Below are 23189 nucleotides of genomic sequence, written 5' to 3'. Positions count from 1 at the left end.
CTTTGCTGGTGAATTTACAACTAAATTGTAAAGCTGTGCAGCGTGGAAATATTTTGGGATCAGGAGGGAGAGAGATGCATGTTTCCGTCCAAAGGTAATGGCAGGGAGTCAGCAAGAGTGACCTTTTTTGGACCATATAGGAGAAATACAGGTGCAACTGCCTTGAACTGAAAACAGCATGATCCAGCCCATTTGTGCCGTTCTGAGCATACAAGCAGACCAGAGAGCAGTCAGTCTTCCCAACTGGGGGTTTTCTGGCATGAAGCCAGTTGGCTAAATCCCTGCATTTCATAGCATTTGTTTACTTGTTTGTCAAGTTACTACATTCAGATTTTCAAAAGTAGCCTAAGAGGCTAGTTGCCCAGCTGCCATTGAATTTTAAGGGAAGAGATTTGAGCACCACATTTTGATTCCTTCGAAAGTCCCAGCTTAAGTCTCCCATTAAACAACTGTTTCCAGAGGCAGCTAGTTAAATTTACCTTTAAGTTTTCAACCTTTTCTTCAAATGACTTGAAAGTAGAAGAATTTCTATGGGGAAAAAAGCCAGTGGTTAGTTTCTTAAAGTGAGAACATGAGCATAATACTAGGTTAGTTTTGGGACAATGCATCCATGTTTCCCTGTCCTATGTTAACATGCTTTTGACAGCCGTTAGATTAATATCTCTTTTGGATAGTAGCTTTTGCACATTTTGTAAACAGTTACTTTAGCCCAGAGATAGGCAACTTGTGGCACACGTGCCAAAGGCAGCACAGGAGCGGATTTTCAGTGGCACTCACACTGCCCGGGTCCTGGCCACCGGTCCGGGGGGCTCTGCATTTTAATTTAATTTTAAATGAAGCTTCTGACACATTTTAAAAACTTTATTTACTTTACATACAACAATAGTTTAGTTATATATTAAAGACATAGGAAGACCTTCTAAAAACATTAGAATGTATTACTGGCATGCAAAACCTTAAATTAGAAATGAAGACTCGGCACACCACTGCTGAAAGGTTGCCGACTGCTGCTTTAGACCTAAACTGTACAGTTGAAGAGCTTCAAATACAACTCATGTATAGAACTTTCAACTGCAAGCCAAGAAGCTCATTTTATTACCACCTTTGAGGCAATCACTCTTTACACTGCTTAACAGCAGAATTAAAAAAACCACGAGAAGTTCTCAGTGAAATTACTTATTGCCTGGAACTCAGTGACAGAGTTACAAAGTTAAGGGGTAAGGTACTGTAGAATGCCAGATTTAACTTGTCATTAGTCACTTTTCATAGACTCTTCAAACAGGCTGATGGTTGTTGGCTTAGAAAAGTTAACTAGTTCAGTAAGACAACGTAGCCACATCCAGTCACTCTAAAGCAGTGGTTTTCAAACTTTTTCTGGCAACCCAGTTGAAGAAAATCATTGATGCCCATGACCCAGCAGAGTTGGGGATGAGGAGTTTGGGGTGTGAGAGGGGGCTCTGGCCTGGGATGAGGGGTTTGGGGTGCAGGAGGCGGCTCCAGGTTTGGGGTGGGGCTCTGAGCTGGGGCAAGGGATTGGGGCACGGGCTTACCTCAGGCAGCTCCCAGTCAGCAGGTGTGCTAAGGCAGGCTTCTTGCATGTCCTGGCACCACAGACTGCGCTGTGCTCTAGAAGCAGCCAGCAGCAGGTCCAGCTCGTAGGTGGAGATGTGCATGCACTCTCACCTGCAGGCACCACCCCACCCCTCCCACAGCTCCCATTGGCCAGAATCCAGCCAATGGGAGTGTGGAGTCGGTGCTCAGGGTGGGGGCAGCACATAGAGCCCTGTGGCCCCCACTGCCTAGAAGCCGGACCTGCTGCTGGCCGCTTCTGGGGCGCAGCGTAGTGTCAGAACAGGTAGGAACTTGCCTACCGTAGCCAAGCAGCACCAAAGAGACTTAAACAGCTCAGTCAGCAGTGCTTACCAGAGCACTGCACCACAACCCAGTGCCTTACATTCCCTGACCCAGTACTGGGTCACAACCTGCAGTTTGAAAACCACTGCTCTAGTTGTCTATAAAGACAACTCATTATAGTATGTGTGTCTCAAAGTTAAAGATAGATTTACCCTGGAGATAATTTACCCTGTCCTTCTGGAGACCGCCCCTATCAACAGTAATAAGTATTCTCCTCGATCTCTCACAGGTAGAGACTATTAAACTATGAAAAGATAAAACGCAATACGCTAAGATAAAAGCAGTGTTATTTAGTGGTAGCAGCCTAGGTTTGCTTGTCGAGACAAGGGGTGAAATTTTGTCCCCACTGAAGTAAATGGCAAACACTGACTTCAGTAGGGACAGTAAGTCACCCAAGGATTCTATATCAATTGCCACCAACTTGCAGCGTGACCTTGTGCCTTTTTTGCCAGATGAAGGAATTCTTACTTCTGATGCAGTCAGCCTTAGTGTTTGTAATGTACTCAACCTTATTTAGAAGGTGCAAAACATTAGACGTTTTAGGTTTGGGGTAAGGTCTTAAGTTTCCCCTTGCTCATTGTCCATTTAGGATGCCCCACATTTATCTTTCAGTTACTCTGATATGCATTTATACAGTAGGCATGTGCACCACTCCTTGGTTTGGGAAATGGACACCAACCAATATGAAGTTGTATCTGCATGCCTTTTGATCAAAGCAGGCTTTTTGGGGAAGAGGGAGGCAAGGCAAGCACTTAAAGTCAGCAAGAGAAAAAACTGAGGTCAGAGGCCAAACTACTTACTTTCTTATTAACCTATAGGAGAGTAAGTCTCTTCATTTTAGAAGAGCTGTAGACAGTTCTGAATTTGAAATCATTTGGTAGCATAACATTTCTAAGAAAGTAAAGACTATAACTTTCTGCAAGAACAGTCAGTACATGCTTTATCCTAAGTCAGTACAGTAAATCTGTTCTAAAAACCAAGATGTTTCCATGTATTTAATTCTACATATGTGGGTGGGATGGGGGAAGGAAAGAGGATCAGTTCAATTAGTAAGAGACAACACACATCCAATAGCTGGATTACATACTAAAACGTACATACATTACCTCATAACAGGCATGCTAATTGAATGTTGTATGGAGCGTATACTAAGTGTCAGCATTAAGAAAAGGAGAGAGAGAATTATGATCAACTATGAAAAGCAATTTGCTTAGAAACCCTTTGCATCAGGTTCCATGTAAAGAGACCTCTTCAATTATGGGGAGAAAGATTCTGATACTACAACTGTTTTCCCAAGGGCAGTTTCAAACAAATACATTCATAAAGAACATAACGAGAGCTGTAGCAATACTTCATTAAATATAGGCCAGTTAAAAAAGTACATTCTACATCGTCAACACAATTCCTGTGTCCTTCTTTAATCTACCCATTAAGTTTTCAGACAGTGAGAAACATGCTAAATTTGCAATTCTGGTAGTGTCAAGTGAATGCCTAAAGCTCTATCATTCACATATTCCCTCCCCTTGAATGATGTTTATGTTAAAGGATAAATTCTCTCAGACTATCACTAAATTAATGGGACTCCTGCATATGGAGTAGCAAACTACAAGGCTGAATTTTAGTTCACTAGCACCATTTAGAAACAGCTCAGTTTCAGTCCATTACCTTTCACTAGGATTAGAGTCATAGTAACTCAACAGGCCTAGTTTCAGCTACAGCTGGTTGGGCCCCTTACTGAATGAGGGAGGCAACCTAGTGACAGAGGATGTGGAAAAAGCTAATGTACTCAATGCTTTTTTTGCCTCTGTTTTCACTAACAAGGTCAGCTCCCAGACTGCTGCGCTGGGCATCACAAAATGGGGAAGAGATGGCCAGCCCTCTGTGGCGATAGAGGTGGTTAGGGACTATTTAGAAAAGCTGGACGTGCACAAGTCCATAGGGCCGGACGAGTTGCATCCGAGAGTGCTGAAGGAATTGGCAGCTGTGATTGCAGAGCCATTGGCCATTATCTTTGAAAACTCATGGCGAACCGGGGAAGTCCCGGATGACTGGAAAAAGGCTAATGTAGTGCCAATCTTTAAAAAAAGGGAAGAAGGAGGATCCTGGGAACTACAGGCCAGTCAGCCTCACCTCAGTCCCTGGAAAAATCATGGAGCAGGTCCTCAAAGAATCAATCCTGAAGCACTTGCATGAGAGGAAAGTGATCAGGAACAGCCAGCATGGATTCACCAAGGGAAGGTCATGCCTGACTAATCTAATCGCCTTTTATGATGAGATTACTGGTTCTGTGGATGAAGGGAAAGCAGTGGATGTATTGTTTGACTTTAGCAAAGCTTTTGACATGGTCTCCCATAGTATTCTTGTCAGCAAGTTAAGGAAGTATGGGCTGGATGAATGCACTATAAGGTGGGTAGAAAGCTGGCTAGATTGTCGGGCTCAACGGGTAGTGATCAATGGCTCCATGTCTAGTTGGCAGCCGGTATCAAGTGGAGTGCCCCAAGGGTCGGTCCTGGGGCCAGTTTTATTCAATATCTTCATAAATTATCTGGAGGATGGTGTGGATTGCACTCTCAGCAAATTTGCGGATGATACTAAACTGGGAGGAGTGGTAGATACGCTGGGGGGGGAGGGATAGGATACAGAAGGACCTAGACCAATTGGAAGATTGGGCCAAAAGGAATCTGATGAGGTTCAATAAGGATAAGTGCAGGGTCCTGCACTTAGGACGGAAGAACCCAATGCACAGCTACAGACTAGGGACCGAATGGCTAGGCAGCAGTTCTGCGGAAAAGGACCTAGGGGTGACAGTGGACGAGAAGCTGGATATGAGTCAGCAGTGTGCCCTTGTTGCCAAGAAGGCCAATGGCATTTTGGGATGTATAAGTAGGGGCATAGCGAGCAGATCGAGGGACGTGATCGTTCCCCTCTATTCGACATTGGTGAGGCCTCATCTGGAGTACTGTGTCCAGATTTGGGCCCCACACTACAAGAAGGATGTGGATAAATTGGAGAGAGTCCAGCGAAGGGCAACAAAAATGATTAGGGGACTGGAACACATGAGTTATGAGGAGAGGCTGAGGGAGCTGGGATTGTTTAGTCTGCAGAAGAGAAGAATGAGGGGGGATTTGATAGCTGCTTTCAACTACCTGAAAGGGGGTTCCAAAGAGGATGGCTCTAGACTGTTCTCAATGGTAGCAGATGACAGAACGAGGAGTAATGGTCTCAAGTTGCAGTGGGGGAGGTTTAGATTGGATATTAGGAAAAACTTTTTCATTAAGAGGGTGGTGAAACACTGGAATGCGTTACCTAGGGAGGTGGTAGAATCTCCTTCCTTAGAGGTTTTTAAGGTCAGGCTTGACAAAGCCCTGGCTGGGATGATTTAACTGGGAATTGGTCCTGCTTCGAGCAGGGGGTTGGACTAGATGACCTTCTGGGGTCCCTTCCAACCCTGATATTCTATGATTCTAAGTTTCCAACAAAATAGTTGGACATATCACCCCACCGTCCCAGAAAAGCCAATAGCTTGGTGGTTAGGGCATTCACCTAGGATGTCACAGACCCAGAATCAAGTCCCAGCTCTGATTTTGGCCTTTGCTTTGTCCTAGTGTGGAACAGGAAAACAAACAGTTTGAAAGCTCAAATTTGTGGGACAGGAAGACAGTCTCTTGCCCAGCCCTAGCCTTAACTTTGTTTTTGAGGAACGACAAGTTTAGTCTTCATACTCGTTAAATCTAATCCCTGCCAATACATCCAACTCATCACTATGAGCTTAGTGATATGGTTTAGGTGAGGTGGACAACTGCTCATTAGGAAGGAGTCATTAGGAGTGTCTCAGGCCCAATAGCAACTAGATCATTTCAGACAGTAATAACTTGAGCCAATTTAATCCTTCCTAGGAAAAGCTCAGCATCCTCATTTTCAATTCTTCCACCCCAAAACATCTAGCCCTACACTACTGTAGATGTGTAGTCTGTACTAGTTGAGTACCATTCCAGCTTTGGTAGAGCAGTTTTGCTGGACATGCTTCTCCTCCAACCATACCTGGAATGCTTAATATGAAAGTATTGATTCAAGATTGAGTTCTTATCCCTGGCAGTAGCTAGTCATCTCATTTTGATGGCAACTCAGTCTCCCCTAAATTAGTGCCTCAATGATAGAGCCACTTTGGTACGAATGAAAAGGTTCCAGAATAGGTTTAGAATGTAAGGATTTCTGGACTTGTTTTTACCTCTTTGGTGTCTAAAGCTTTAAGATAAGCCAGGACACATTGCTAACTGAACATGTGACTGAAGATATATTGCAAGTCAAACTCAGTATCAGCTACTAGTTTGCTGAGGTTTAGTTTGTGCTCCAGTCATGTTTATTGTTTCACCTTGTGTACATCTGCCGCCCATGTCCCTGTAGGAGGTCCAGCTTCTAATAATTAGATTCCTAGAGTCCACTGCCTTCAGGATGAGACACTTCTATATTGAGTCCCATTATGTGATATATTGGCACAGATCCCAACTTTGCTGGATGCTAAGCTTCTGCTCAATACATTTTCTAATGCACTCAATAGTTACATTTTTCCAGCAGTGGTCAGCCACCTGTCTGACCCTGCAAGAGGCTCTCACCTCTAGAGATGGGAGTCTTATTTTTTAAAATTGAGTAGAAGGATGCCGACTCTTCCCTGGTACTTGAGTCTACAAACCCACCCACCCACACATACATACAGGAAAGTTAGAGTATAATGGAGTGGCCCTCAAGGATAGTATTTGCATATTGTAGGATAAAGCCCAGACAACAGATTTAAAATGAAGCATATTTTCGAATTAGTAGCAGTTAAGTTACTTTGGTTTTCAAGTTTGACTTACAATTAGCCAGGTCGTAGCATACCTGGATACAGGATGTGATCCAAGAAAATATTCTCTGGGAGGACACCAAGAGGCCCTTCATCCTGTCCACCACCACAACGAATTGCTGGTTTGACTTGCGGAACAGTTTTGTTTGTTCAACATAAAAAGCCAAAGCCCACTGAATATCCAAGGAGTGAAGTCTCTGCTCATGGCTGTTGGTATGGGGCTTCAGGAAAAAGACTAGAAGAAATATGTCTTTGTTGGTGTGAAAGTTGGAGTCTACCTTCGGGAGGAACGCCATGTGGGGTCAAAGCCGCACTGTGTCCTTATTGAAGGTAGTATATGGGAGGGTCAGATGTGAGGGCCATGAGCTCAGACACCTTCTTGGCTGAAGCTATAGCGACTAGGATTAGGCCACTTTAGAAGACAGGTAAAGTAGTTGAGCATGTCACTAATGATTCGAATGGAGGCCCTATCAGCCTTGAGAGTACCATTGTTAAAGTCCCAAGGCAGGGTAGGCCACTGGATTTGAGGGTATAGCCAATCTATCCCTTTAAGAAACCACTACACCATAGGGTTAGTGAAAATGGAGAGGCCCAACTCTCCTGGGTGAAAAGCCAAGATGGCGACCAGGTGAACCTTTATCGACTAGTGTGACACGCTCTGCTGTTTCAACTTTAGTAGGTGGTCCAAGATAAAAGGGGACTGAAGATTGTGATAGAAGAACATGGCTCTGTGAACACCAAATAGATAATCTTTTCCATTTGGCTAAGTAGGTTTGTCGATAGTTTTCTGCTGCCCATAAGAACTTCCCTAATGGGGAATGCATGATTGAGTGGATTCAACTACACAGCTTCCAAGCAGCGAGGTGGAGAGATTCGAGATTGCAGTGTTGGAGCCAGCCGTGATGTTGAGTAATGAGATCTGGAACTAGCGGCAGGGTGATTGGAGTCTCCACCGAGAGTTTCAGCAACATGGTGTACCAAAGCTGGCATGGTCAGGCTGGTGTTACCAGGGTGACAGAGGCCCCATTGCTCCGGATCTTGAGGAGGACCTTGTGGACAAGTGTGATATGGGGGGAGGGGGGGATGAAGAATGTGTAGAAGAGCTGGTCCTTCCATGGAAGAAGGAATGCATCTGCCAGTGAGCCCAGGCTGTGGCTCAGGAAGGAGCAGAATTAGGCACTTCCTGTTGCTCCTTGGGGCAAATAAGTCAACGTTGGGAAGACCCCACCATTGGAAGATATTGTTTATTACATCCAGGTGAATGGGCCACTCGTGGTTGTAAAGAGACCTGCTGAGATTATCTGCTAGCTCATTCTGAGATCCAGGGAGGTAGGAAGCTTTCAGAAGGATCAAGTGTTATGCAGAACTCCCAGAGCTTGCAGGCTTCCTCACACAGGGAAAAGGAGCACGCCCACCCTGTCTGTTGATACAATACATCACTGTTGTGTTGTCTGTCAGGGCTGATATGCTTTTGCCCTCCAGATGAGGCCAGAAGATCTGACATACCAGACAAACCGCTCAGCTCTGGTGATGTGAAACAACAGCTCCTCTGGAAAGCAGAGGCCTTGAGTTCTGTGCTCGGAGGTGAGATCTCCACCCCATTGCCGATGTGTCGGTGGCCAGACATAATGAGGGGTACGGTTTGGAGAATGCGACACCTGTATACACCGTGTGAGGGTCAAGCCACCACTGAAGAGACTAGAGAACCATTGGTGGAAGCATGACTGCCCTGTCTAGACTGTTTGCTCAGTCGATACACAAATGCCAGCCAAGCCTGGAGAGGTCTGAGTTTGAGCCTCGCATGCTGGACCACGTATGTGCATGACAACATGGGTCCCAGGAGTTTCAGACAACTCCTTGCTGTGGCTGTAAGAAACTGCCCGAGGTCTTGTACATGTATGGGCTGAAAACAGGACTGAGGTAGACATGTTCTCACCTGCCTCGAGTCTAGCACCGCCCCCGTGAACTCTATTCTCTGAATAGGGGTGAACATTGACTTTTGAATATTTAGCGGGAGGCCCAGTGAGTTGAAGGTGTATCTTATCAGGTTGACCTGCTGATCTGCTTATGTCTTGGAATGTCCCTTCACCAACCAGTCATCGACATATGGGAATACCTGAACCAGTCTTTTCCACAGGAAAGTGGCCATGACTGACATGCATTTGAACACCCAAGGTGCCGATGACAGGCTGAACAGGAGCACTATGAATTGTTAGTGAGAAGCCCCCCACTACAAACCTTAGGAAGTGCCTGTGGGGTGGGATTATGGAAATATGCATCTTTCAAAAAGTCGAGGGTATGCCAATCTCCTGGATCCAGGGAAGGAATAATGGTGGCCGAGAGACCATCTGAAACTTTAGCTGTTGATGTTGTGCAGGTCCAGGATGGGTCTGAGACCCCCCTGTGCTTTCAGTATTCAGGAGTAAAGACCCCTTGCCCCTGAACTCCAGCAGAACCTCCTCCACAGCTCCTGCCGATAGGAGGGTTTGTACCTCCTGCATAAGGAGTTGCTCATGAGAAGGGTCCCTGAAGAGGGAAGGGGGGGGAAGAGGGGGAAGAGAAGGGGTGGGAAAGAGTTGGAGAGAATATCCCATTTCTACCATGCAAAGGTCCCAACGGTCTGAGGTGATTTGGGACCAAGCCTGGTATAAATGGGATAGACATGCCAAAAAAAAGGGGAAGAAAGGATCCAGTTGGCTGGTTGGTCATCCTCAGGTGCATCTTCAAAAAGTCTGTCTAGGGCGTGGCAGTTTGGATGAACCAAATCCCTGGTTGTTTGGAGGCTGGGGTTGGCAACGGCGGTTCTGGTTTCTAGCTGCCTTCAACTGTGGTCCTGTCTAGGCTGGCCTTGGTATGGAAGCGCCACCCAGAGCCTGCACCCCTGAACCCCCTTCCCCACCCACCAAACCCCTTAGTCCCAGCCCAGACCACCCTCCTGCACCCCAAACCCCTCATCCCCAGCCCCACCCCAGAATATGCACCCCCACCTGGAGCCCCCTCATTTCTGGCCCTACCCTGGAGCCCACACCCCCCAGTCAGAGCCCTCACCCCCTCCCATATCCCAGTGGGAATTTCATGAGCATTCATGGCCTGCCATACAATTTCCATATGCAGATGTGGCCCTCGGGCCAAAAAGTTTGCCCAACCCTGCTCTAGCAGGTAGCCACTGGAGCCAAGGGGCACTGGTAGGGATAAAACATTGAAGACAGGAGTATTATTTTACAAAACACCTGAATCAAATTCAGAATATTTGCGCCATAGGTCTGTTATACACTGTTAAGATACTTGAATTCCTATATATTTAGAAGTACTAGTTTCTCGTGCATGTTACCCCTTTTTAATACACAACCCTTTACATGGTATTGTGTGAATACTGTTTATGCAGATACATTGTCAATTCCATCAATATTTATTGCCCCTTATACACTATATTTAGTCAGACCAAGATGATCCACCAAAGTCTGTATACTAACATTAAATTTAGTAGCTTGCCTTGGCTTTTCAGTTGCTTATAAATCTGAGTCTTATTTGCAAGTTAATATTAAGCTTGCCTAGGATTCCAAAAATAGTAAATACAGAAAGGGTGAGAAATAGTGTAGCTGGGTAGATTACAGGCATCAGTATGCATCAATTACTTTGAAATGTATTTAGCCTCAAGTACTGTGACACCAGTGTAATTACTGAACAGCTACTGTGATGAGACACACTGAAAGGACAACTACTACTCTACCAACGCAATGCAGAACAAACATACATGGTACAAACAGGGGACCAGAACTTTTAATCAGACATTAGAGGAAGGAATTCTGCATGCCATTGACCTCAAAGGCTTTTCACGTCTCCTTATAACATGCTTCCACAACTGTTCCCCCTCCCTCCACTCAACAGCTTCTTTTCTTTTACTTTTTTAAAAGTATTACTGTATATCTGGATTTCATGTTCATTTAGGAACTGCCCAAAATGATGTAATCCAACCCCTGCCATTAAAAACACTGGGTTATTTTTATTCTGTGTGGTTACTATAAGGGAACTAACTGTTTCCTAGATAAACCAATTTTAAAAATTGATGTGGAACAGTCTAACCAATTATGTGTGGAAGTTGTATTAACAATTCTAAAGCCCACCTTACCTAAAGGAATGTGAAAATGCCTGCAATCTGCAGGACGCCAGAGTAAGCATTAAAAAAGAAAGGAAGTTCTGATAAATCTGTAGTAAAATTAATCTCATGTAGCTACTTCTCAAGCACTCATTTTATAGAAGCAAGAGAGGTAAATGGCAGCACTTGAAATGCAGGGCTGACTTTATTACATTAATTGCATTGAAAAACAAATTCTTAAGTGGATTAAGTTTTTATAGGCCAATTAACAGGCAAATAATTTGGTCCAGTAATGCAAGACAAGCTACAGCAAGACACAGGCAAGATAAACAGGAATTTCGCAAGTTCCTGTAGTGAAAGCAGTGCAATTGTATGGATTGAATAAGCCTTCAGATGTTAATGGACTCGGGGAAAAAAAAAATCTTTCATGCTGGTCAAAACAGAGGGTAGTTTTAAATTGTCTTTGGTATTCGTGTGCATGAAAGATGCAACAGAATAGATGTGCAGTTTTGGCACAAGACAGCAACAGCTTCAGTCTGGCAGTTACCAGCTTTTAACCTGGCACATTGGCAATAGTTCACAAAAATGTAATAAAATCAGGTTCTCAGAATGAAGTTAAGAATAGCTTATAAAAACATGAAACATGACTTAAGGAGAGCAAACAAAACACCAAAAGCTATCCATACAAAATGGATTTTGATGCAAAGGTTTTAGACTGTCATGAGAGAATGTAATGGGCTTCCATAGGCTGAGATGGCCAAAAAACCCAGGAGCAATGACTCCACAGGAGTACTGATGAAAATACTTACTGTGTAATATCCTACAAGAACTCAAGTGAGTGACATTAGAAGTAAAATATTTTAATAGTAAACTATTTTGCACACAGAAACGTCTTACATGACTAAAATTCCATATAATGATTTTAGGAGTGCATTCCACAAGCAGCCGTTCTCTCACCCAGATCAAGTCAGCAGCAGATGCTCTGCAGGTTCTTGGTATACTACTCTGTGCCTTTACTCACTGATCAGAAGTGTAAGTGAAATTAATAATGTGCCCTCCCCACCAACACACACTGAACTTCAGTGAAAGATTAATGAAACATACTTCACATCTTCCAGCTTCTTTGTGATGACTGAGCCAACTGATGAAAAAGCAGCGGAAGCCTTCTGCCCAGCCTGAGACAGGGTTTCTGACGTCTTCTTATATCTATATTCAAACAGCCAGAGGTAAATTGGATTCCATTAGTAAGTCTGCTGATAGTCGCAAGGTGTGCAACATTTTGATACCAAAAAAAAAATTCTAAAAAATCCACATGAACATTAAGTCTTTGAATCAAGACAGGTATCCAAAATATGCCCCAATCACAAGAATCTGAAATTCTGCAGGTGGTCAGACTAGATAGTCCCTTTAACCTTAACTCTTAATTCACTGTCATCACTCAAGTTTCAGTGCAGGCTCACCTAGAAATCAAATTTGCTTTTTATACATGAAGCAAAGCAAGATGTTCTGCAGCCACTGGAGAAGTGATTTAAGCTGCAGGCTGAAACCAAGATTGCTAAATTTTGTGCGGTTCTAGTGAAAAACTGCTTGAAGAAGTGATTAAGTAAGAGTAAAGGCTTTCTGCTGAATCTCAATATTATGAGACTTTTCAGTATAAACTTTTTACTTCATGCATACAGTTACTGCAGATTTTTCAGATATCCACTAGTTGAGTGACATTAAAAACAATCTTTGGGATTTTTTTTGGATAAAATCCCAGGTTCAAGTGCCCATTGTGATATTGTACATTTCTTTTCCTACATAGAATCATAGAATATCAGGGTTGGAAGGGACCCCAGAAGGTCATCTAGTCCAACCCCCTGCTCAAAGCAGGACCAATTCCCAGTTAAATCATCCCAGCCAGGGCTTTGTCAAGCCTGACCTTAAAAACCTCTAAGGAAGGAGATTCTACCACCTCCCTAGGTAACGCATTCCAGTGTTTCACCACCCTCTTAGTGAAAAAGTTTTTCCTAATATCCAATCTAAACCTCCCCCACTGCAACTTGAGACCATTACTCCTCGTTCTGTCATCTGCTACCATTGAGAACAGTCTAGAGCCATCCTCTTTGGAACCCCCTTTCAGGTAGTTGAAAGCAGCTATCAAATCCCCCCTCATTCTTCTCTTCTGCAGGCTAAACAATCCCAGCTCCCTCAGCCTCTCCTCATAACTCATGTGTTCCAGTCCCCTAATCATTTTTGTTGCCCTTCGCTGGACTCTCTCCAATTTATCCACATCCTTCTTGAAGTGTGGGGCCCAAAACTGGACACAGTACTCCAGATGAGGCCTCACCAATGTCGAATAGAGGGGAACGATCACGTCCCTCGATCTGCTCGCTATGCCCCTACTTATACATCCCAAAATGCCATTGGCCTTCTTGGCAACAAGGGCACACTGCTGACTCATATCCAGCTTCTCGTCCACTGTCACCCCTAGGTCCTTTTCCGCAGAACTGCTGCCTAGCCATTCGGTCCCTAGTCTGTAGCTGTGCATTGGGTTCTTCCGTCCTAAGTGCAGGACCCTGCACTTATCCTTATTGAACCTCATCAGATTCCTTTTGGCCCAATCTTCCAATTGGTCTAGGTCCTTCTGTATCCTATCCCTCCCCTCCAGCGTATCTACCACTCCTCCCAGTTTAGTATCATCCGCAAATTTGCTGAGAGTGCAATCCACACCATCCTCCAGATCATTTATGAAGATATTGAATAAAACCGGCCCCAGGACCGACCCTTGGGGCACTCCACTTGATACCGGCTGCCAACTAGACATGGAGCCATTGATCACTACCCGTTGAGCCCGACAACTTAGCCAGCTTTCTACCCACCTTATAGTGCATAAAGGGAAAGATTTAATAGTTTGCCAATTAAAGGGGGAAGGGTATTGCATTTGATTTGCACCATCTTGGTGGTGCAATGTGCTGGCAAGACAGAATTGCTTTTTTTGTTTATGCGGAATAGGAATCATGGCACTGTAAAGACAGGGTTGATAGAAGCCTCTTTGGGGCAGGGACTTAGCTAGATTTTAATGAAGCTTAGTTTTACCTTAAACTTGATACCCTCAAGAAGGCTGCTACTGTTTCTTCAGACATTTGTGAGTAAAGAAAGTTTGACTAGTAAATGTGTTACAAAGTTTACCAGAGGAACAGTTTTCACTTAACCAACACAGATTCATGACACACTGAACCAGTGACAGGAACATACGCTGAAGTAGAAGTCACATCTTGCCAGCCTTTGGTAATGTTCTGCCTCAGTTCCTGCAGTGAATTGATTCCTAGTTTTCTCTTGATCTCTGCTAGATGCTTCTCCTTGGCAGCTAGTACCTGTGAGAGTGTCTGGATTTCCTCTTCTACCTAGGGCAGTATACAGTTCAAGGAGGAAGATCAGTTAACAAGTTATGGAACCAGTTAGCAATACTTCATTTAGGAAGTTATTAACTGAACATTTAGCATAATGAAGTAATTTACAATGGATGCCATGTTTTTTCATCTAGGTATTTTAGAAAGGGATTGATGCAAAAGTGTCTTTTTATAAAAAAGGACTGCAGACATTAGGAAGAGCCTAATGAAAAAGGGGGGGAGGGGGTCCTCATCTCCTCCAGTTATTTCAGCATTTCTGGAGGACTAGATGATTTAGGAGGTTAATAAGCTATAGGGCCTCATTTTTCTACTCATCCAGATTAATAGTAAATAATGGTTTACCAGACAGTTTTTAGCCAAGGATTGACTTAAGAGAATTACCACACACTTTCACGTCTTGACAGTCCTTTCAGGATTGATGCATGGTTACAGGGACTAGTGAAGCCTGCACTGTACTTGTTCTGTGCATAAGATTTGAGCTCTTGTAAAAAATAAATAAATAAATAAATATGCAGAGTAGCTGCCCTGGAGACTAAAAGTTCTCGAGAAGAATAGACTGACAGTATTATGTTTCTTAAAACCAGAATGCCAAGGTTAGATTGTCCAGCATGAAGCACCCTATGGAGGCCCTATCTTCAGAGGAGAGGTGCTCAACCAATCTGCTTATATATGAACACCACTCCTGAACAGGCCAGCAGAGGCTAGAGAAATGACTAGCTGGGGAATGCCAGCTTTATTCATCAACTCTAGGATACCTAAAACAAGCATTTAGGCCAAGATGTTCAAACTTAAGGGTCTGAAGTTAAACTATATGGAGGCTCTAGCAGTCTTTACTCCTGAGGGCATTCTGCACCTAAAATTTTAAAATTCTGCAAGTTTTATTTGTCAATAAATAAATGTGGAGGCTCCAGCATGACAGTGGGGAGCACAGGCCACTGACAGCACAAAGGTGGGAGATCACCCTGCAGCCTCCCCACCCTCGGGACACGGACTCAGCAGTGAGGCTGCACCTGACCTAGACACCACACAAGGCTGGGCCTGCCCCAGAAACAGCCTGGGGCCCTCTCCCTCTGTGCCAGGTGCACCAGGTGTGAGGCAAGCAGGCTCAACCAGGCAGGATCCAAGCGTGGAGGGGCTCAGTGTGGGGGGGGAGATCCAGGTGTTAGAGGACTCTGTGGAACAATTTGGGTGCAGGCAGCTCAGTAGGGGGTCTAGGTGTGGGGGGATCTGGATGCACAGAGGCTCATGGCGGGGGGGTTTCCACGTGCAATTGACTCTGTATGGGCTTCCAGGTGAAGGTGGTTGGGGTTCAACGGAGGGATCTCTGTGTGGAGGTCTCAGCAGAGGACTGGGTGCAGCTAGCTGGGGGGGTCTGGATGATGGGGGGTCTCAGGGTGAGGCTCATCAGGGTGGGGGTTTGAGTGCAGGGAGCTCAGTGGGGAGTGGTCTGGGTGCAGGGGTGGGGTCTGGAGGCAGGTTGTCTGGGTGCAGGGGGCTCCAGATGCAGGGGTTGAGGTATGGAGTGCTAGGTGGGTTCTGGGTGTACAAGGTGAGGCTTGGCAGGGGTGTCTGGGTATGGAAGGTCTGGATGCATGGGGGACCAGCTCCCCATATAGTGACCCCTCTTCCCTGCACCTGAGAAGTGATGGGGGCAGGAAGCAGGGGAGGATGCTGAGCTTCCTGCAGCTGGGGGAGGTTTCTGGGGGATGGATCTAACAGCTCCAGCCACTCCTTGAAGGGGAAGAGGAAGTCCCATCCTCTTCCGCCTCCAGCCCAGCCAGGACAAGCAGCTCATCCCAGCTCAGGATAAGAGCCACTGACAGGCGTGTGTCCAGCCCCGCAGTGATTTACCTCTCTGCCAGCTGTTCCAGGTGCCTGAAACAATGTACTTGTGCTGCTAGGGAGTGGTGTGTGACTGCTCTTGCAGCTTCCCTGTCAGAAAGTCATTTTTCTGCAGAGAAGCAAAGAAATCTGCAGGGGACATTAATTCTGCACATACACCGTGGCACAGAATTCTCTCAGGAGTAAAGTCTTATTTGAGCAACCTGATTTTTTTCAGGTTACACTGAAGCTAGAGGGTGCTCAAGCAGCTTTAGAAGTAAAGGCTTTAGGAAACTAGTTCATTTTGGCTCATTTATAAGGTCTGTTTAAAAAAGGTTTACTGAATGTTCACTGCTGGTATGAATTAAGGACAGATTAGTTTCCTTGTTAACCATTAGCAATAAGATGTGCACATCGATAACACTCCAAAAAATAAAAACATGAATAGGGTGGGATGTTTCACTAGTGGATGCTGAAGTTGAAGTGTGAAAGGAAGTGGACAAGCTGTTCAAGCCTGGGAACCTAAAAACAGACTTAAAGCTATATTTAGGCATCGACTGAAACTGATTAGTTATGTAATGTTGAGCATTGGTAGCTTTAGCTGACTTTAGTGAGATTTGTGAGTACCAGCTTTGAAGAAAAGTCAAGGTAGATTAAATGCCTAAAGTTGGGGACCCAAAGTTGACCAGTTGGTCAGTGCTCTCCAGACTTCTATTTTGACAGCCACTTTAGAGAAGGATCTTATTCAAATTTTGAACTTGCTGGTTTCTGAAAGATTTCGTTCAGAGTGAGAGCCACTTGCATACAGATTGTTCTTTACCTTAGCAAGTTCTTTTCTCAGTTCTTCCTGTTCTTGTTCAGAAAGATTTTCTGTCATATTAACAGTAGCAGCAGCAACATCCTCTCCTACCTCAGGTACTGTGTCTGAGCTCAGCAAACCTGGGAGAGAAAGATTAGTAGAGAACTCTATGGTAAGAAAAGATGGTACATGTATGGCAGTCTCCAAGGAGACTGCAAGATTTGTTCTTGTGACAAACACTAAAGTGCCAGAGTTTGTGTACTAAGGAGCACTGAAATCCTTAAGGCAATTGTTTTGGCACTTATATAAGGGCCTCCTAGTTTGACATCAGCATTGAAATCAGCTTCCTTAGTTTGGAAAGCCCTTTCTTATACATGTAGGATGGATAGGAAAAAAGAAAGCAGACATTCTTGAATCTCCATTGCCAGTCCCCTGCTGTAGCTGGGGGAAAGTACTGCCTGTCATCCTTTAACATCCAGTCCAAGTTCCCAAAGAAAATACAGGTAGCACCTAGCACTAAGGTGGGATCAGAACAGCCATATTCTCTGTCCTTTGGCCTTCGTAACTGGGGGTTGGGAAAGAAGCCTGGTGCCTTGTTAAATAGACACCAGGTCTACAGCTTTTCGAATACATCTCCTTTACAGACCAATGAGGAATTTTATACTTAGCTGCTAAGTTGGCCATTCAAAACTAAGTAAGATGGATTCTATTCTCATTAAAAAAGGAGTACTTGTGGCACCTTAGAGACCAACCAATTTATTTGAGCGTAAGCTTTCGTGAGCTACAGCTCACTTCATCGGATGCATACTGTAGAAAATACAGAAGATGTTTTTATACACACAAACCATGAAAAAATGGGTGTTTATCACTACAAAAGGTTCTCTCTCCCCCCACCCCACTCTCCTGCTGGTAATAGCTTCTCTAAAGTGATCACTCTCCTTAGGATCAGTTGGGGAGAAAACCTGGATTTGTGCTGGAAATGGCCCACCTTGATTATCATACACATTGTAAGGAGAGTGATCACTTTAGATAAGCTATTACCAGCAGAAGAGTGGGGTGGGGGGAGAGAAAACCTTTTGTAGTGATAAACACCCATTTTTTCATTGTTTGTGTGTATAAAAACATCATCTGTATTTTCCACAGTATGCATCCGATGAAGTGAGCTGTAGCTCATGAAAGTTTACGCTCAAATAAATTGGTTGGTCTCTAAGGTGCCACAAGTACTCCTTTTCTTTTTGCAAATACAGACTAACACGGCTGTTACTCTGAAATCTATTCTCATTGTAAGTCATTAGACCTCTAGACAGTTCTAGCAGTACAACCTCACAGCTTTCAGTGAGATTGCCAATTGTAACTCTAAACATTTATCCTGAAGAACCTTGTTTAATGATGTGCAAGGAGAGCCATCTTGTCCAGAGCTCATGGTTGAATCTGCTGTTCTGATAGTAGCAAGACAAGCCCTGGGCCTCATTTTTCAGACCAAAACAGGTTTTAAGTACTGGCATGTACTGTGATCTCCACTAAATGTATGCTTCATAGCAGTAGTCTGATTAACAAGTTTTTGGCTTCAACCTTGGTGGACACAGCACTAAAGTGTAAAGCTAATAGATTCCAACCTTAATACTTTCTGATCTACCAGCAATTTGTTCAGTGTTACTGCTCATTAGGCAAGTAATTCTTGCTAAACCATTTATTCTCACTTCTTGATTTGTATTACCAGAGACTCAGGAAACCCTGATCATGGAGCAGGACTCCCTTGAGTTAGGAGCTGTGTAAATAAAACAGTCCCTACACCAGTGAGCTTGCAATGCAAGCACAATAGTATGTGGACAGCAAATAAGGATATTACATCAAGAGAATTGGCTTTCTATTTGGAAAACAACAAAAAACCCTGCTAAACCTAGAGCGTACATCACAAGAAAATAAAGGACATGCCTTACACCTCAAAGGGTCAAAGACAGACCCTTCTGTGATAAGCCAGTGCGCCTAATCTATTTTCTAGGAAACAGATCCCAGTGTTTTCATCCATATAACTGTTAAGAGGCACTCTCCAGAAACAAACCTGAAATACCCACTCTTACTATAGTGCCAAAAGGTAACACCACCATTTTTACAGCCTCCCCAAAAAGTATGTTAACTACTTGCTCTTGAGCCAAGACTGCCTGAAAACCTTATTCCTGAAGGGATACAAGCAACTGAGTAATGTTTGGAACAGCTTGCTGGATCCAAAGTTTTTTGTAGTATTCTTTTCTCCAAAGGATAATTGGGGCACATATAAAATATGTTGCCATTTTATGGCAGTAAGGAATTTCTGTACTTAATGCTTTCAGACACCCTATTGAGGGCCAGGAGTGGATACAGGGTCACAGCCAAGATAGCTTCCAGAATCCTAACAGACTTATCTGGCTTTCATGTGTTAAAATTTAATACAATTAATACTAAATGACACTCAGCTGGAAATAGAGTAGCTCAGTCCTATACTTCAGTAATTAACTGACTACTTCAGAACAAGCAGTGGGGGAGGAATAGCTCAGTGGTTTGCGCTTTGGCCTGCTAAACCCAGGGTTATGAGTTCAATCCTTGAGGGGGCCATTTAGGGATATGGGGATTGGTCCTGCTTTGAGCCAGGGGGTTGGACTAGACCTCCTGAGGTCCCTTCCAACCCTGATATTCTAAGTGCAAAAATAAGTGGAAAGATATGAAACAAAAAATAAAACCAAGTAGAGACTCTGATTTGAGAATTTAGAGTTGGGACACCAGTATATTACAAGTAGGGCTGTCAAGCAATTAAAAAAAAAATCAATCTCACTGTTAAATAGAATGCCATTTAAATATTTGTGGATGTTTTCTGTTTTCAAATATATTGATTTCAATTACAACAGAATACAAAGTGTACAGTGCTCAATTTATATTACAAACATTTGGACTGTAAAAAAACTTCAATTCACCTCATTGAAGTACTGTAGTGCAATCTCTTTACATTTGTAAGTTCAACTTTCATGATAAAAAATAACTGCATTTAATAAAATATAAAACTTTAGAGCCTACAAGTCCACTCAGTCCTACTTCCTGTTCAGCCACTCACTTCAAACAAACAAGCATTCAGTGTTGGAGGACGGGGAATGGGGGGGAAGTAAGTAATGATGTGTACAGGAGAAGAATCGGTGAGGGCAGGGGTTGACAACGGGAGGGAGCAAGCAATAACTTGTGCAGGAGGGTGAGGGAGATGTCTTGCAGCTGCTTCTGGAAGGGTGGTTTTTGGTATTGGGCTAGCTCAGTAAAAGGAGGCGAGCTGGTCTCCCTTCAGCTGAGCGAGCCCTTGTTTGCAAGGAAGAGTGATTTTACCTCAGGGACTCATCATACCGCAGGGGAGGAGAGGCTGGTGCAGGGAGGCTGAGCTTGCCAGGCCTATGTCCTCTACAGGGTACCCCAGAGCAAGTGGCTGGCTAGGGGCAATGGAGCACGACACAGGGGGATTGGTCCTAGAAGTGAGGGGCCGGCCGGGAACAATAGGGAACGGGCTGGCTAGGATGATGCTATGTCCCGTATTGGCCAGGACCGGACCCTATTTCAGCTCTGTCCTGGCTGTCCTTACTTTTTGCCAAAACTTGGCATTTGTCCCAGCTGCAAGGCAGAGCACAGTGTGGTGGCTGCTGCCTGGGGGTTAGCTGAAGGCAGCACTGCCCATCAGCAGGAAAGCGGAGAAATTTGCTGCTGGTGGGCCACAGGCAGCACAGGGCTCAGCCCTGGGGCGGGGGGGGGGAGTGCAGTTCAGGCAAGCCCCTAGTCATCCTGTTTTTACTTTAAGAAATATGGACACCTGTGGAGGGGGAGGGGGAATTCGTTCAGGATCTCTACTTCTCTGCTGGAGCCAGGATGAAAACCACATCTTTCTCTAGCCTCTTCTCTTCCTGCCCTCTGGTGACTGCTTGTGTTACTGTGCCTGACTGGACATAGGTTCTCCGTAGCAGCTGATGCTGCCCTCCCACCCAGAGGTTCTGCGATTAACGCACATTAAAAAAAAAAAATGAACGCACTAATTGTGCTGTGCATTAATCACGTGTTAATTGGGATTCATCCACCATCTTAATTACAAGCTGACTGGAACAGTCATCTGGCTTATCTATCCATAAACAGTTTATGTGAATTCAGTGCTAATGAAACATGCCAGATTGTTAGCAACATCTATATATTTGAGGAATAGGGTCAATATGAGCAGCACAATCCTCTTCACAGTACAGCAAGCCTCAATCTTCAGCTCTCAACCACCCAGGTCAAAACTGTAGATAGGTTTCCATATGCATTTAGTCCTCAAACTCTGCACCACTTACCAGCAAAGGTGGATTTTGTGATGCCACATTTTCAGGAGACTGGAAATCGCTGCTACTCAGAGTCCTCTTTCCCTATACCTAGTGGGAGTTCGGTTAGTCCTGAAGCCAGGGTTCTAAGCAGCCTTCATAGTAGATCTGAACTTCCCAAAAAGCTTAAAAATCTCATCCTGCCAGTAGCATGTGGAAAGCTCTCCATCTGAGGTGGGTAGACAATATTGACACATTTGCTAGCAAGTGACTGACTGACTCAATTTCATGTCAAAACATAAGTAACAGTTGTTATCACCTAATAAGTTTAAAGGTAAGAAGTCAGCTATCTAATCCCCTTATTTTGCAGAAGGGGAAAGATATTTTCTTTGTTTTATGAGTTCTCCTCCACTGTACATTTGGGATACTGTCAGCTCTTTAGGAGCTAAAGTCTAGACTGAACGGACTTAAGGAGCTACATTGTTTTCATTCTAAGATGCTTGCAAAATAGATTAACGCTAGGATGACTTTTCAGAAGTTAAACTAGTTGGATGGCCACAAGTTGTGTGGGGTAATTTAGTTACCTTTACATATCTAAGGATGGCCGAAATTAATACATTGTCAATTTAGACCTACCTGGTGCTTTTTTCAAAAAAAGTCTTTCAGTGTATGTTAGCTGACTAATTAGCATGGGCAACCTCATGACTTTTGAGGTTTAATTCCAATGACAACATTCCAATTACTAACCCAGTACATGTTAGTCTGGAGAGCAGGAATGGCATCTTCATTTTAGCATCTCAGATTATCAAGTTTTTAAACCCATCTTCTGAGCCGATGTCTTCCTCATTTGAGATCTAAATGGTTTGCAAAATCAAGAGGGAAAGCACTTGGCTTTTAAAAGATGTAATTAGCACTTGCTACACAGTTTGAGAACTACATCTCCTTAGGAACTTGAGAAATCTTGTTTACAGACTTCCCTGTTCTGCTACTACAAAATGAATTACTATTAGAACCATACACACAAGATATTGATGGTCTCAAAAAAGTTACCTATTGACCTGAAGTTACTCATGTTCATTCTCTGCCAAAAAATTAAGATTTAGGAGTAGTCAGTATGATCTGAGCCACTAGTTCTGGGAACAGGAAATGTGGTCTTTGATTACTTGTTCTGTTCATTCCCTCTGAAGCACCTGGCATTGGCCACTATCGGAAGACAGGATACTGGGCTAGATGGACCAGTATGTCCGTTTTTATGTTGAAAGGTTGTAGGTTTCCCAGTCATTGTAAATTTGATATTTTCCATGAACTTTGCCCTCAGTAAGCAGAAATAGGGATAAGTTAAGTCTGACTAGATGTGAAATACCATGATAGGCACAACAGTTTAAAGCCCATGAATGGGGCGGGGGGGGGGGGAAATGTTTCCATGTATACTAAAGATTCTTCTTAATCTATCTGGCCTGCTAGTGATCTTAAGTTTACTCACATAACTTCTTACAGGCTAACTGGAAGGGATTTTTGCTTTGTGATTGACAAAGGAGAGGCATGAAGTATCTAATTTACAGTCTGCCAAGTCAGTTTCCCCCTGATTTTGCTAGGGAACTCTTGGTCACGTTGAGGATGCGTACCTTGAGTTCCCACATTGATTTAAGGTGAAGATGTTGAGCAGAGTTGTCCTTATTCCATAGGAGTCACTGGTTTTCATTTTAACTTCAATCTGGGAAGAACTTCTCTGGCTCAACTTTCACTTGCACGTTATTTCACTAATTCTCTAGTCAATCTGGTGAGAAACTACTCTTTTCTCCATACTAATACCTTAGGCCTCCTATCTACAGAGGACCAAGTTCCCAAACAGTCTCTTCCATCCCTGTAGTTTAGCTTTAAAACATGCTTCGTTCTGTCCTCGGGGGGGAGGGGGGGGAGGGAGGGGAAGGTACCATATTCTTTTGCATTTATTAACCATTTATCACTTTACAAGCAACTTCCTGTTCACACTGCATTCAGATCTGACCGGAGAACGAGAGCAATTGTT

General features: G+C 44.0%; 1 protein-coding gene across 6 annotated transcripts in view; it reads right to left on the bottom strand.

The window, feature by feature from the left end:
- LOC140906580 (tumor protein D52) overlaps positions 1-23189 on the bottom strand; it is a 191621-nt gene that overhangs the window by 134393 nt on the left and 34039 nt on the right. For 3 of the 6 annotated variants that reach the window (XM_073330750.2, XM_073330752.2, XM_073330748.1), the window contains 5 exons: positions 16884-17002; positions 14088-14236; positions 11955-12056; positions 3021-3062; positions 480-528 (listed from right to left, as the gene is read on the bottom strand). In XM_073330750.2, the coding sequence (XP_073186851.1) occupies positions 480-528; positions 3021-3062; positions 11955-12056; positions 14088-14236; positions 16884-17002 (461 nt within the window). Of the gene's footprint in view, positions 1-479; positions 529-3020; positions 3063-11954; positions 12057-14087; positions 14237-16883; positions 17003-21193; positions 21390-23189 lie in introns of all 6 variants that reach the window. The other 3 variants (XM_073330749.2, XM_073330753.2, XM_073330751.2) reach the window with 2 other exon arrangements.

Source organism: Lepidochelys kempii, chromosome 2, assembly GCF_965140285.1.
Source record: "Lepidochelys kempii isolate rLepKem1 chromosome 2, rLepKem1.hap1, whole genome shotgun sequence".
In the NCBI taxonomy this organism is placed as follows: domain Eukaryota; kingdom Metazoa; phylum Chordata; order Testudines; family Cheloniidae; genus Lepidochelys; species Lepidochelys kempii.
The sequence above is the reverse complement of the archived record's forward strand: the minus strand, read 5'-3'. Positions and strand labels throughout refer to the sequence as shown.